Source organism: Oncorhynchus mykiss, chromosome 1, assembly GCF_057628025.1.
Source record: "Oncorhynchus mykiss isolate SJ-2025 chromosome 1, ASM5762802v1, whole genome shotgun sequence".
Classification (NCBI taxonomy): Eukaryota; Metazoa; Chordata; class Actinopteri; order Salmoniformes; family Salmonidae; genus Oncorhynchus; species Oncorhynchus mykiss.
Window position 1 is genome coordinate 14,138,227 of NC_143022.1, and position 15,716 is coordinate 14,153,942.

General features: G+C 41.8%; 1 protein-coding gene across 2 annotated transcripts in view; it reads left to right on the plus strand.

Moving 5' to 3' along the window:
- tnni3k (TNNI3 interacting kinase) overlaps positions 1-3,214 on the plus strand; it is a 62,908-nt gene extending 59,694 nt beyond the window's left edge. For both annotated transcript variants that reach the window (XM_021622505.3, XM_021622570.3), the window contains exons 22-25: positions 687-746; positions 903-1,069; positions 1,993-2,072; positions 2,256-3,214. In XM_021622505.3, the coding sequence (XP_021478180.1) occupies positions 687-746; positions 903-1,069; positions 1,993-2,072; positions 2,256-2,332 (384 nt within the window). In that variant the 3' untranslated portion in view covers positions 2,333-3,214. The remainder of the gene's footprint in view (positions 1-686; positions 747-902; positions 1,070-1,992; positions 2,073-2,255) is intronic.
- Positions 3,215-15,716: the final 12,502 nt, after the last annotated feature.

Genomic DNA, 15,716 nt, shown 5'->3' on the forward strand with positions numbered 1-15,716 from the left:
TAGCAGGATACCCTTGGATTAAAAATCATCTCTATATTACACCCATCAGAACAAACATTTCATTGTTTGCGAGATCAGACATAATATCACTGTAATCCGAGTGTTCATTTTCGTAAATTGTTTTAATTTCAGCGGAACTAATTTGTATATATTTCAACTGTATTAATTATTACTTTTTCCAATTCCACAAAAGATGAACACGCATCAAAATAAATCCCAGACAAAGCTTTATCGTTCTGATAGATTTAATGGAAAGACAATCTACTGTATTCCATTGAGCCCATTTCAGCCATTCCCGGGGTGTCTTAAAGTGAAGTAGGATCTGGCTCTGTGTTTGTTGTCTTACAGTAAAGTAGGATCTGGTTCTATGTTTGTTGTCTTAAAGTGAAGTAGGATCTGGCTCTGTGTTTGTTGTCTTACAGTGAAGTAGAATCTGGCTCTGTGTTTGTTGTCTTACAGTGAAGTAGAATCTGGCTCTGTGTTTGTTGTCTTACAGTGAAGAAGGAGATGGAAAGCCTGCTTTTCAAGTAGAGTTCACCTTCGATTCATGTGTGGGTAGATCCGCATAACCACACAGACAGGCAGACTGAGAAAGCACAGCTGTGTGTGTGTGTGTGTGTGTGTGTCTTTTTTCTGTGAAGAGAGTTTATAGGTTAAATAATCCTATTTTATCTCCTCCGAATCAGGATAGACCTGAGTTCTCTGAGGTGCTGGCCACACTAGAGGAATGCCTATGCAATGTGGAGGTATGGTGTTTTTCTATAGTATGTGAATCTACACCAGAGTGGGAATAAACATATGCTGCTTACATTTTCAGAAAGTTCATCGATTCCTAGCTTTCTTGTCTGTCCATGTGACACTTGTTGATGATAATGTCATACATGTATGTGTGTGATCCACAGTTGATGTCCCCAGCCTCCAGTAACAGCAGTGGGTCCCTGTCCCCCTCTGGCTCGTCTGACTGCCTAGCGAGGGGCAGTCCTGGTCGAAGTCACGTGGCCGCCCTCCGTTCCCGCTTTGAACTGGAGTACGCCCTCAACGCCCGTGCCTACGCAGTCTGGACTCAGAGGTAGGGCTTCACTAACCGGGTCGTTTCCTGCCGTTGATAATGACCATAGGTGTTGGCTACACAGCAATCGAGAAGAAAAAGAAACGCACACCTATATAGATGAGGTGCTGGCTAGCAGAGTAGAATACTTGAAAATAAAAGAGAGCCGCACACTCTAGGAGCTCAGATGCAAAAATGTAATATCCAACGGGTCGACAGCCAGACAGCTTGGCTGTCGAAACGTTGGATATTACATTTTTTGTGCATCTGAGCTCCCAGAGTGTGCAGCTCTCTTTTATTTTCAAGTTGGCTACACAGCACACACCTATCTGGGACCAGGCTAGTATATCATATAGTCTTCTCCACATATAGATGACCACAATACAGAGAGAGTAGGTTAGAGAGTTTCACTGAAGGAGTTTCAAATGTTTCTCTCTTTTCTATTAGGGCATGTTGACCTTTGTCTCCGTCTCTGTCTCTGTTTCTGTCTCTATGGCCTATATACTGGATTGCTAAGCATAACCAAGTTAAGTGTAAAGGCCAGTACTAGTAGGAATTCGGTGTCCAGGGACACAGTAACTGAAGTTAGATTTGTGTGTGTTCTCTACTGCTGAAGTCTCTGCCTGTTAGAAATGTCCTGGCAGACTGGCAGTTAATGAAATGTTTAATCCATTTTGTTTATATTAGATGTAGAAGTGAGAGAGTGTGGTTATTGGGTCCTGTGCTGTTACACAGGGGGTCATGCTAGATTCATCAGAGATGTGTTTACACCTGCCTCGTCTAACTCTGCCTCCTCAATCTTTCATTCATTTTAAAGAGATCATTATACAAAATGTGTCTGTAACCACTTGAAGCAGATTGTCATATTATGTAGTAGAGGTCGATTATGTAAACAGAATCACTATATTCAGCCTTATAACAGCTCATGTATGATTTATTTTCAGCGAGGGACGACGTGATTCCCAAGGTCCGTCTCTGGATGAACTGAGGAGGAATATGCAGTTTCCACCTATTGATCGAAATGGTAAAAAGCATATTAATGAAGATACTCATCAATCCTATACCGGTATTATAGAACTTCATCATTTGAAATGGAGTACAGCCAGTTGTGTAGAATGCACCCCAAAGCTGGTGTTGGTGTGTTTTGGGAAAGGAATTGGCTGTGGATCATCCCTAACCCCTGCCCTCTGTGTCCTACCTCCTTCAGGGTATGTGTCAGACCCTATGAGCACCATGCGCTTCCACTCCAACTGCAGCAGCAACGGCAGCTTTGAAGACAACTAACATAGATGGGATGTCTTCCAGCTCTACTATGCACTATTACTGTAGTTCATAAAGCCATAACCTTATTTCTAAGTTTATCACATAGACATATTGGTTGATCTAGTCTTGAGTATAAGCTATATATATATCGTTATGTGTATTTCCTAAAGCTATTTACTACTTTCTGTGTTTATGGTGTTGAACTGTTTGAATAGATTGGTGTGGTTTTTATATCTGGTAAGTATTTTTTGGATACGAGGCATTTTGGGGGTTTGGAAAATGTTTCATAGTATACCACCTGTATAGTCTATTCTTAAAAACATCTTCAAGCGTCAGAATGCTTAGGAAATTTGTGGTTTTTATTTTCAATAAAATAGAGAAATCATTGAGTTTCATTCTATAGGATTTTACAGTGATAAACAAGATGAATCCTAACCAAACAAAACTAAATACAGGATTCATAATGAATGGCATATGAATAAATAAATAGTAGAGATATTAGGCTGCGTTTACACAGGTAGCCCAATTCTGATATTTTGCCCAATTATTGGCTAAATATCTGATCTGATTAAAGACCAATTGGTGTAAAAAATATCAGAATTGGGATACCTGTGTAAACACAGCCTTAGAGGTGTTAGCAGCAACATATTTGTTTTGACACAAACTGTTTCCTTACATAGGACATTTCACAATTTCACCAATTGTTATTACTGTATGTGTAGTTATGTAGCCATTTGCTGTATGTTCTAAGTGTGGCATATACTGTTTTCAAATGCATCGGGAGATTATATGTGTATGTAAACTTCTGACCCACTGGAATTGTGATACAGTGAAATAAGTGAAATAACCTGTCTAGGACTGGTTAAATCAACAGAAATCTCATAAATAAAATTCTCAAACATACAAGTATTTGGCACCATTTGAAAGATAAAATTCTCGTTAATCCAGCCACAGTGTCTGATTTCAAAAATGCTTTACAGCGAAAGCTCCACAGACGATTATGCTAGGTCACCACCAACTCACAGAAAAACCCAGCCATTTTTCCAGCCATAGAGAGGAGTCACAAAAAGCACAAATAGAGATAAAATTAATCACTAACCTTTGATGATCTTCATCAGATGACACTCATATGACTTTATGTTACACAATACATGTATGTTTTGTTCGGTAAAGTTCATATTTATATCCAAAAATCTTATTTTACATTGGCGTGTTACGTTCAGTAGTTACAAAACATGCAGTGATATTGCAGAGAGCCACATGGATTCACAGAAATACTCATAATAAATGTTGATGAAAATGCAACTATTATACATGGAACTTTAGATACACTTCTCCTTATTGCAACCGCTGTGTCAGATTTCAAAAAAACTTTACGGAAAAAGCATAATCTGAGAACGGCGATCAGAGCCCAAACCAGCCAGAGAAATATCCGCCATGTTGGGTAGTCAACATTATTCATAAGTAGCATGACAAATGTTCACTTACCTTTGATGATCTTCATCAGAATGCACTCCCAGGAATCGCAGTTCCACAATAAATGCTTGTTTTGTTCGATAATGTCCATCATTTATGTCCATTTATGTCCAATAGCTTCTTTTGTTAGGGCGTTTGGTAAACAAAACCAAAAGCGCGATCTGGTCCATTCGGACGAAACGTTCAAAAAGTTATATTACAGGTCGAAGAAACTTGTCAAACTAAGTATAAAATCAATCTTTAGGATGTTTTTATCATAAAAGTTCAATAATGTTCCAACCAGAGAATTCCATTGTCTGTAGAAAAGCAATGGAACGAGAGAGCTACCTCTCAAGTGAAAGTGCGTGACTGAGAACTAGGCTGTAGGCAGACCCCTTAGTCAAACAGCTCCCATCCGGCCCCCCTTCATACGAGCAGCCTGAAACAACGTTCTAAAGACGGTTGACATCTAGTGGAAGTTCAAAATAACCCATATCCCACTGTGTATTCGATAGGGGTGAGTTCAAAAATTACAAACCTCAGATTTCCCACTTCCTGTTTGGATTTTTTTTCTCAGGTTTTTGCCTGTCATTTGAGTTCTGTTATACTCACAGACATCATTCAAACAGTTTTAGAAACTTCAGGGTATTTTCTATCCAATACTACTAATAATATGCATATATTAGCATTAGCATTAGCAGAGTATGAGGCAGTTCACTCTGGGCACACTATTCATTCCAAAAGTGAATATGTTGCCCCCTATCCCAAAAAGGTTAATCTACTGGCTTCCACACATAGCCTACAAGCCACTGATGCAGACGTTTGGAATATCTACAATTTAAGAGGTTGAATAAATCCATGTAATATAGCCTACACCATCACAATAAATCAATTATTTATTTTAGATAGTTCTCAAAGAGCATGATATGAAGAAAATGTAGTCTATTTCAGAAGAACAGAATAGCATACTCTGAGTTGTCCTTATGTTAGGTCGGATGTGGTTTGCCAAATGGCCATGGGCTACACGAGTTCATTTAGCAGATAAGATTTGCTTAGAATTCTGTGGCATTATTTTATATTATTTAATAGTATGAAGAATACAATTGAACAAAGCTGAATAAAATATAAATATGTTCTCCAAATGATTTGAGGTAGTGCGCACATTCTGTGTTGAGCGGTTAACAAAGAAATAGGTACTCCTATATACTTAATTTACAGACATTAATTTAACTTTAGTTGTTCTACAAATGTTGGGCTATACACTATGTTTTGATTTTTAATACATTGTAAGGCTGCATGATGAGACTAATGATGAATTGAAAAAAGTTGCTTAAAAGGCATGAGCTCTGCTTTGTTTTTTTTTGCGCTGGCTGTACACACTCCGACAGTCTCTAATTCACAATTTGACAAGCACTTGATAATGCCTAGAATTTCACGGCACCATCCCCTTTGTGGCCGTAATGCACCGTAAAAAAATGCATGCCTTTTTCGGCCCAGAGTGGTGCGTTGTGCCATTCTCCCTGAGTGCTGCGCAATCCGAACTGCCTCTCACTCACATGGCTCTCTATCACATGATCAGGTCTTTCTCACAGGCTACAAGTGAAGACAGACACCAATCCTTATCCAATTCCGAGTTGCATATTGAAGATACTGTCCATGGTTGATGGCTGAAACGTACAGTTGATCCATCCCCACTTTGAGCTCTGGTTGGCTTGCCCTTTGGTGTGGGAAACTCGACCACATAATCCTTAAGATAACCAGGTGCTTTCCTGGTTCTTCTGGTGCTGCTGGTGGTTGAGGATGAAGCCTTTTTTGTTGCTTTAGGCTTAGCTCCTGGATATTTTCTTTGTTCCAAGACCTTTCCCTCAGCTGCTGTTTCCTCCTCTCTTCTTCCTTCCAGTGGATACAATGTTTCTTTCTCCTCCTCCATTTCCTTTTCACCTGTCTTTGGTTCAGTCATCATCCGACTCAAAGGGCCATTGAAAGATTAGTCTGCATGTCAGATGGGCTGTTCCATCCTTAGCCCAGTGGGCAACAAAAAAATTGGCCAGTGTGGGGGCCTCATGGAAACAAATTGGCCAGTGTGGGGGCCTCATGGAAGAAAATTGGTTGGTGTAAAATCAAATCAAAGTTTATTTGTTACGTTACTTACAGGCTCTAACCAATAGTGAGGGGGAAAAAAGTATGTGTGTGTGTGTGTGTGTGTGTGTGTGTGTGTGTGTGTGTGTGTGTGTGTGTGTGTGCAGGTAAGTAAAGAAATAAAACAACAGTAAAAAGACATTTGGGTATGGGTAAAGTGACTATGCCTATATGATGGACAGAGTAGCAGTAGCGTAAAAGGAGGGGTTGGAGGGTGGTGGGACACAATGCAGATAGCCCGGTTAGCCAATGTGCGGGAGCACTGGTTTGTCGGGCCAAGGTATTATGTACATGAATGTATAGTTAAAGTGACTATGCATATAAGATAAACAGAGAGTAGCAGCAGTGTAAAAGAAGGGTTTGGGGGGAACACAATGCAAATAGTCTGGGTAACCATTTGGTTACCTGTTCAGGAGCCTTATGGCTTGGGGGTAAAAACTGTTGAGAAGCCTGTTTGTCCTCGAATCCGGTACCGCTTGCCATGCGGTAGTAGAGAGAACAGTCTATGACTGGGGTGGCTGGGGTCTTTGATAATTTTCATGGCCTTCCTTTGACACCGCCTGGTGTAGAGGTCCTGGATGGCAGGCAGTTTTGCCCCATGTGATGTACTGGGCCGTATGCACTACCCTCTGAAGTGCCTTGCGGTCGGAGGATGAGCAATTGCCGTACCAGGCTGTGATGAAACCGGTCAGGATGCTCTCAATGTTGCAGCTGTAGAACCTTTTGAGGATCTCAGGACCCATGCCAAATCTTTTTAGTTTCCTGAGGGGGAATAGGCTTTGTCGTGCCCTCTTCACGACTGGTGTGTTTGGACCATTCTAGTTTGTTGGTGAGGTGGAGACCAAGGAATTTGAAGCTCTCAACCTGCTCTACTACAGCCCCGTCAATGAGAATGGGGATGTGCTCGGTGCTCCTTTTCCTGTAGTCCACAATCATCTCCTTAGTCTTGGTTACGTTGAAGGATAGGTTGTCATTCTGGAAACACCCGGCCAGGTCTCTGACCTCCCTATAGGCTGTCTCTTCGTTGTCGGTGATCAGGCCTACCACTGTTGTGTCATCAGGGGCGGCCCGTCAGGAAGTCCAGGATACAATTGCAAAGGAAGGTGTTTAGTCCCAGGTTCCTTAGCTTAGAGATGAGCTTTAAGGGTACTATGGTGTTGAACGCTGAGCTGTAGTCAATGAATAGCATTCTCACATAGGTGTTCCTTTTGTCCAGGTGGGAAAGGGCAGTGTGGAGTGCAATATAGATTGCATCATCTGTGGATCTGTTTGGGCGGTATGCGAATTGGAGTGGGTCTAGGGTTTCTGGGATAATGGTGTTGATGTGAGCCATTACCAGCCTTTCAAAGCACTTCATGGCTATGGACGTGAGTGCTACAGGTCTGTAGTCATTTAGGCATGTTGCCTTTGTGTTCTTGGGCACAGGGACTATGGTGGTCTGCTTAAAGCATGTTGGTATTATTAGAATTTTGAAAATGTCAGTGAAGACACCTGCCAGTTCGTCAGCACATGCCCGGAGCACACATCCTGGTAATCCATCTGGCCCCGCAGCCTTGTGAATGTTGGCCTGTTTAAAGGTCTTGCTCACGTTGGCTATGGAGAGCGTGATCACACAGTCGTCCGGAACAGCTGATGCTCTCATGCATGCCTCAGTGTTGCTTGCCTCAAAGCTAGCATAGAAGTGATTTATCTCATCTGGTAGGCTCGTGTCACTGGGCTGCTCGCGGCTGTGCTTCCCTTTGTAGTCTGTAATAGTTTGCAAGCCCTGCCACATCCGACGAGCTTCGGAGACGGTGTAGTATGATTCAATCTTAGCCCTGTATTGACACTTTGCCTGTTTGATGGTTCGTCGCAGAGCATAGCAGGATTTCTTGTAAGCTTCCGGGTTAGAGTCCCACACCTTGAAAGCGGCAGCTCTACCCTTTAGCTCAGTGCGAATGTTGCCTGTAATCCATGGCTTTTGGTTGGGGTATGTACGTAGTCACTGTGGGGACGAAGTCCTCAATGCACTCAATGCAAAACAGTCCTGTAGTTTAGCATCTGCTTCATCTGACCATTTTTTTATAGACCGAGTCACTGGTGCTTCTTGCTTGAATTTTTGCTTGTAAGCAGGAATCAGGAGGATAGAGTTGTGGTCGGATTTACCAAATGGAGGACGAGGGATAGCTTTGTACGCGTCTCTGTGTGTGGAGTACAGGTGATCTAGAATTTGTTCCTTCTGGTTGCACATTTAACATGTTGATAGAGATTTGGTAGAACTGATTTAAGTTTCCCTGTATTAAAGTCTTAGGCCACTAGGAGCGCCGCCTCTGGGTGAGTGGTTTCCTGTTTGCTTATTTCTTTATACAGCTGACTGAGTGCGGTCTTAGTGCCGGCATCTGTGTGTGGTGGTAAATAAACTGCCACAAAAAGTATAGCTGAGAACTCTCTAGGCAAGTAGTGTGGCCTGCAATTTATCACAATATACTCTACTTCAGGCGAGCAAAATCTAGAGACTTCCTTAGATTTCTTGCACCAGCTGTTGTTTACAAATATGCACAGACCGCCCTCCCCCCTATGCTGTTCTATCCTGCCGGTGCAGCGTGTATCCTGCTAGCTGAATTTCCATGTTATTATTCAGCCACGATTCCATGAAACATAGGATATTACAGTTTTTGATGTGCCGCTGGTAGGATATTCGTGATCGTACCTCGTCTAGTTTATTGTCCAATGATTGCACGTTGGCGAGTAATATTGACGGTAACGGCAGCTTTCCTAGTATCCTTCTGCGGGTCTGGACTAGGCATCCGGCTCTTCTTCCTCTGCGTCGCTTCCTGTTGCGAATAATTGAGATGTCTGGCCTGTGGGGTGTTTAGAGAATATTGTGTGAGTCCTGCTTGCTGTTGTTGTTGTTGTTGTTGTTGTTGTTGTTGAAAAAGTATTTGTCTCATCTGAGGTGAGTGATCGCTGTTGTGACGCCCTGACCATAGAAAGCCATTGTTTCTCTATGTTGTAGTAGGTCAGGGCGTGACTAGGGGGTATTCTAGTTTATTATTTCTATGTTGTGTTCTAGTTTATTTTTTCTATGTTGGTGTTTTGTATGATTCCCAATTAGAGGCAGGTAATCATTTTTTCTAATTGGGGATCATATTTACGTAGCTATTTTTCCCACCTTGTGCATGTACACCACGTAGTCACATTTCTTTCGTTTATTGTTTTGTTTTGCTTAAGTTTAACTTTATAATAAAGATGTGGAACTCTACGTACACTGCGTCTTGGTCCAGTTCTTACGACAACCGTGACAGAATATCCCACCAAAAGAGGACCAAGCAGCGTATCCACGAGGTAAAGGAGTTTTGGACATGGGAAGAAGTGATGGGTGGATGCGACACCCTTCTGTCACGCCCTGACCTTAGAGATCCCTGTTTATTCTCTATATTTTGGTTAGGTCAGGGTGTGACTAGGGTGGGTACTCTAGTTGTTGTATATCTATGTTAACTTTTTTTGTTGTTGGCCTAGTATGGTTCCCAATGAGAGGCAGCTGTCTATCATTGTCTCTGATTGGGGATCATACTTAGGCAGCCCTTTTTCCCACCTTCAGTTGTGGGATCTTGTCTTTGTTTGGTTGCATGTATTATTGCACGACAAAGCTTTTCATTCGTTGTATTGTTTATTGTTTTTTTTTTGCTGGTTCACATTTTAATAAAATATGATGAACTCAAATCACACTGCGCCTTGGTCTTACCCTATCGTTACCCTTAACGACAAACTTTACACCTTCCTTGGCGGCAGACGTTAGGTAATAATGGAGGACAGCGACGACGCCAGGGTTCGCGGCCACAGAAAGCCCAAGGACAACCCCAAGATTTTTTTTGGGGGGGGAGGGCACAGGGGATGGCCGGCTGAGACGTGGGAAGAGCCAGAGCACATGGAGCAGGCGATAGAGAGGTGGTCGGTCGACCCAAGGAGAGAGCCAGAGCCCGCCTGGGAGTCGATGGTGCAGTGTGAAGAGGAATATCGGAGAATGATGTTGGCGAAGAGTAGGCTGCAGCGCAGGCGGGCTGAAGATCGGGTCATCAGTCCGGTGTCATCTGTGCCGGCACTCGCCCTGAAGAGCCAGAGACCATCAGGGAGGCAATGGGGAAGTTGGGAGAGAGAGAGAGAGATGAGAGAGATGTTGTGCAAGTGTGTTCTGCTCAACATCCGATCAGAGGATCCGATTAGCAGTCTGGTGCAACCTGGGCGGAGTCTTCCTTAGCGCCGGTGTCCAGTCCAGGCAAGGCATTCAGTCCTGCTCCAGGACAGGAGCTTTCCTCTGTGCCGGTGCCCAGTCCAGGCAAGGCGACCAAGCCCAGCTCCAAGGCCGAAGCCTTCCTCAGCGCTGGTGCCAAGTCCAGGCACAGCGTCCAACCCAGTTCCTGGGCCAGAGCACTCCTCTGCGCCGGTGCCCAGTCCAGGCACGGCGTTCAGCCCAGCGCGATGGCCGGATCCGGGGTCTGGGCGGGGGCTACGACCTAAACCAGAGCTGCCACCAACACTAATCATCCCCCATACCCTCCCCATTTGGTTTCAGGTTTTGCGGTTGGAGTCCGCACCTTTTGGGGGGGGAGGCACTGTCACACCCCGACCAGAGAGAGCCATTGTTTCTCTATGGTGTAGCAGGTCAGGGCGTGACTAGGGGGTATTCTAGTTTATTATTTTTATGTTGTGTTCTAGTTATTTTTTTCTATGTTGGTGTTTTGTATGATTCCCAAATAGAGACAGCAGTTGTTTCTAATTGGGGATCATATTTTAGTAGCAATTTTTCCCACCGGTGTTTGAGGGATATTATTTTGTGTTTGTGCATGTGCACCACATAGTCATGTTTTATTGTTTGTTTATTTTTTTGGTTTGGCTAAAGTTTCACTTTATAATATAGATGTGGAACTCTACGTACCTTGGTCCAGTTCTTATGACAACCGTGACAGCTGTCCTGATATCTAGAAGCTCTTTTCTGCCGTAAGATACGGTTGCAGAAACATTATGTACAAATTAATTTACAAATATCGCGAAAAACCCCCCACATAATAACACAATTGGTTAGGAGACCGTAAAACGGCGGCCATCTCCTCCGGCGCCATTTTGTGTTAGAAATTCCCTGGGAAGAATAGTTTTCCCAGTCTGTCCAGAGGTGAAGAGCATGAGCATGGCTTCTAAGTTCAGCATCTCCTCACCCTCACAACCCATATTCTTGTATTAGATACACAAGGCACATTTATTATATTCTTATTATTCTAATACCATATTTGCTCATAATTGTGCTAAGAATTTGATTAATTTTCATTTATTTACATCTCAAGGACATTGAAATATACACGTTCGATATCAAATTATTTCAACTGACGTTCTTTTTGAGAACACAGATGAGTAGTGATTTAGTAAGTGCCAAATCTCGTAATTATAACAAAGTTTAAATAGTTACTGACTGTGGGTGGCAGGTAACCTAGCGGTTAAGAGCATTGGGCCAGTAACAAAACGTCACTGGTTCAAATCCCTGAGCTGATTAGGTGAAAAAAATAGGTGAAAAATCTAACAATGTGCACATGAGCAAAGCACTTAACCCTAATTTCTCCTGTAAGTTGCTCTTGAGAAGAGTGTCTGCTAATTGACTCAAATGTAAATCTCAAAATCGTGGCTGAGAAAAAGTACTGTAAAATGATAGCCAAAATTATCATTGTATATCATGAAATGTTGGTCAAGAGGATGATCAAAAAGTAAACAATTTTCAGTGGTATGTGCACAAATGCTGTCAGGTAAAGTGGCAATCAGCTTTTGAAATCATAACAAAGTGAACTCCCTGTTTCAGTGAAAAGCTGAGGGGTGGGGCGGGAGAAATGTAAACACTCTGTTTCATCAATATATCCACATTATTTCCTTTCTTATGAAGCCATCTCTATTATGTGAAGTGCACCAGTCCCTCTTGCCGCAAAGCACCCCCACAACAAGATGCTGCCACCCCCGTGCTTCACAGTTGGGATGGTGTTCTTCGGCTTGCAATTCTCCCCCTTTTCCTCCAAACATAACGATGGTCATTATGGCCAAAAAGTTCTATATTTGTTTCATCAGACCAGAGGACATTTCTACAAAAAGTACGATCTTTGTTCCCATGTGCATTTGCAAACCGTAGTCTGGCTTTCTTATGGTGGTTTTGGAGCAGTGGCTTCTTCCTTGCTGAGCTGCCTTTCAGGTTATGTCGATATAGGACTCGTTTTACTGTGGATATAGATACTTTTGTACCTGTTTCCTCCAGCATCTTCACAAGATCCTTTGCTGTTGTTCTGGGATTGATTTGTACTTCTCGCACCAAAGTACGTTCGTTCATCTCTAGGAGACAGAACCTGTCTCCTTCCTTAGCAGTAGGATGGCTGCATGGTCTCATGTTGTTTATACTTACGTACTATTGTTTGTACAGATGAACGTGGTACCTTCAGGCGTTCGGAAATTGCTCCCAAGGATGAACCAGACTTGTGGAGGTCTACAATTCTTTTTCTGGGGTTTTGGCTGATTTATTTTGATTTTCCCATGATGTTAAGCAAAGAGGCACTGAGTTTGAAGGTAGGCCTTGAAATACATCCACAGGTACACCTCCAATTGACTCAAATGATGTCAATTAGCCCATCAGAAGCTTCTAAAGCCATGACATAATTTTCTGTTTAAAGGCACAGTCAATTTAGCATATGTAAATGTATGACCCACTAAAATTGTAATTCAGTGAATTATAAGTGAAATAATCTGTCTGTAAACAATTGTTGGAATAATGACTTGTGTCATGCACAAAGTAGATGTCCTAACCGATTTGCCAAAACTATAGTTTGTTAACAAGAAATTTGTGGAGTGGTTGAAAAACAAGTTTTAATGACTCCAACCTAAGTCTATGTAAACTTCCGACTTCAACTGTATAGTATGTGTATGAATAACTCCAATGCCCATATTAAACACTGTAATCAAGGACAACGTTTCACTGGAATTAAACACATAATAAAAATCTTAAAATAACAATTAGCTTGCAAATAGATGTGGGGTTATTAGAAGGGGGCCGGCTTGCGTTTAAGCTTGGAGTCATGCAGTTTGGGTATGGGGGTGCAACCAGTCTTTGCAATCAGTGTTAAATATAGCAATTTTGTGCCTGTGTGATTGTCAAGTGGGCCATTACTGGCTGACAAGGACACTTTTTCCACTAGCATGCTGTCCCGATGCAATCAGGGCCCTCTTGCCAATGCTACTTTCACCGCTGTGATTTCAACTGAATCCCTCATTGGCCCCCAGCTAACACCAGGCCCCCTTGAGCCTCAACGAGGGCCCATTCACAGCAAGGAGAAAAGTTCACGCCAAGGTCGTTGTGTCAATTGGAAATCACCCCAATTTAGCCTAATTTAAATTAAGCAAATGAGTAGTTGCATCCCCAAAGGTCGAAAGAAATCAACGGTTGAGTCTATGTGAAAGTAGCAAATTATGGGATTTTAGGAGACTAATTTGGTGCCAATCCTTGTTGTTTCTCTTATCCATGATGTCCCGACTCACAAATAATGTACCTTGATCTTAGTTTGCTCAAGCTGAAGTATTATCCGTTCAAAACATATAACAAAGTTTTATTTCAATCAAATTCTTAGTGGAATCTCAAATTAATTACTACACTCATATTTTTTTTTTGTGTGGGACAATGATGTGACCTCTATAGTTATAATACGGACCAAACAAAACCTAAAACCATACATTAGTATATTTGTTTTTTTATTGCTTCAGCAACATGTTGTGATCAGAGATCTTTCATGTTCTGCTTGCTTGTTTGTTGTTTGAGAGTTTTATGATTTAAGTATTACACCATAGAGTTTTTTAATACTCCTTTCTGATTGGCTTGAAGGGCATTCTAGAGCATGCATTATTCTCCTATTATGCACGGTATATTTGCATGGTAGAATTCAATGGCTATATTTAATTTTAGATTTTAAAAAACATGAGCTGGCGCACACCCAGAATAATAGTTTATGTGGAGGTGCTAACTAGCGGGGAATAAACTATAAACTATCAAAATGAAGAAAGTCGCAAACTCCATGTATAATCTCCCAGCAATTTAATGGGTATTTACCAACATTTCGGCATCATTGTGCCTTCCTCAGGGTCATTTTGACATGTTTTGTTTGAGCTGCTTTTGAAAGCAAAAGTCGAATTGAAAACAGTATTATTATTGTTGAATATGATTTTCATAATAGCAAGCTAGGTCCGATGGTTTGCTTAGCAAAACTAGCTAGTCTGTTTATTTGGTAACTACGGCAACTACTGTAGCTATCTAGTAAGCTTGCTAGCTACTTCAGTGGATGTAGAACACATTTCTACTGGCAAGTGTGTTATATTATAGCCATGGTTTAAGTAAGGGATAATCAACTTGGGGAACACGGAACACACCTTCCACATCGTTCATTATTTTGCATGGAACAAAAAGCCCTTCATTGAATATCCCTTAATTATGAACTGGGTGGTTCACGCCCTGAATGCTGATTGGCTGACAGCCATGGTATATCAGACCGTATACCAAAGTATGACAAAACATTTATTTTTACTGCTCTAATTATGTAAGTAACCAGGGGGTTAGTGGTATATGGCCAATATACCATGGCTAAGGGCTGTGTCCAGGCACTCTGAGTTGTGTTGTCTTTAAGAACAGACCTTAGCCATGGTATATTGGCCATATACCACACCCCCTCAACCTTATTGCTTAATTAAACCATGGCATTTTTGAATACTTGTTTTTAAATGCCTTGAAGAGCATTCTAGAGCGTTCATTATTTAAGTGATAATGCCAGAGAAACCGGTGTTTGGAGGATATATTGGCACTGGTGTTGATCATCTAAGGCTGGCAAAACATGCCAATATACAGTATCCTCCAAACACCGGCTTCGAGGGCATTATCACTTTTATACAACGGGTTACCAACATATTCAAATAATGATTGACATATTTTCATTAAAAACGTTATCTTCATGAATTTATTCATACTATTTCATCCTTCCACAAGATATAGCCCCGAAACAAATCTAGGGTTGCTACCCAAGCAGGCTGGTTGTTCAATCTAACAGTCTGGTTGACAGAGGCGCAACCCAGTTGTTAAATCTTGTTGTTCAAAATTTATGGATGCGACCCAGTCGTTCGTTCTAGCTACAGTGCATTTGGAAAGTATTCAGACCCCTACCCTTTTCCACATGTTGTTACATTACAGTCTTATGCTAAAATGTATTAACTAAAAATCTACACACAAAACCACATAATGACCAAGCGAAAAAAGTTTTGGGATTTTTAGAAACGTATTCAAAATAGAAAACAGAAACACCTTAGTTACATAAGTATTCAGACCCTTTGGGTGTGTTCGTGAATACACTCTGGAGTGTGCTCTTGGCGTTCATAAATTCAGAGTGTTGTCAGATTGTCCATTGGTAAATTCAGAGCGTTTCTCGGAGCGTTCAGAGCGCACACTGGACACTGGCCAAGGAGATCTGACCGATCTGACCTCACAAAGGCAGTCAAGCACCCAAGCTATAAATTAAATAAATTAAATAAATTCCAGAAAGGATGTCATGGCTTTAAAAGCTTCATATGGTCTAATTGACATCATTTGAATCAATTTGAGGTGTACATGTGGATGTATTTCAAGGCCTACCTTCAAGCTCAGTGCTTCTTTGCTTGACATCAAGGGAAAATCAAAAGAAATCAGCCAAGACCTCAGAATTTGTTTTATAGACCTCCACAAGTCTGGTTCATCATTGGGAGCAATTTCCAAATGCCTGAAGGTACCACGTTC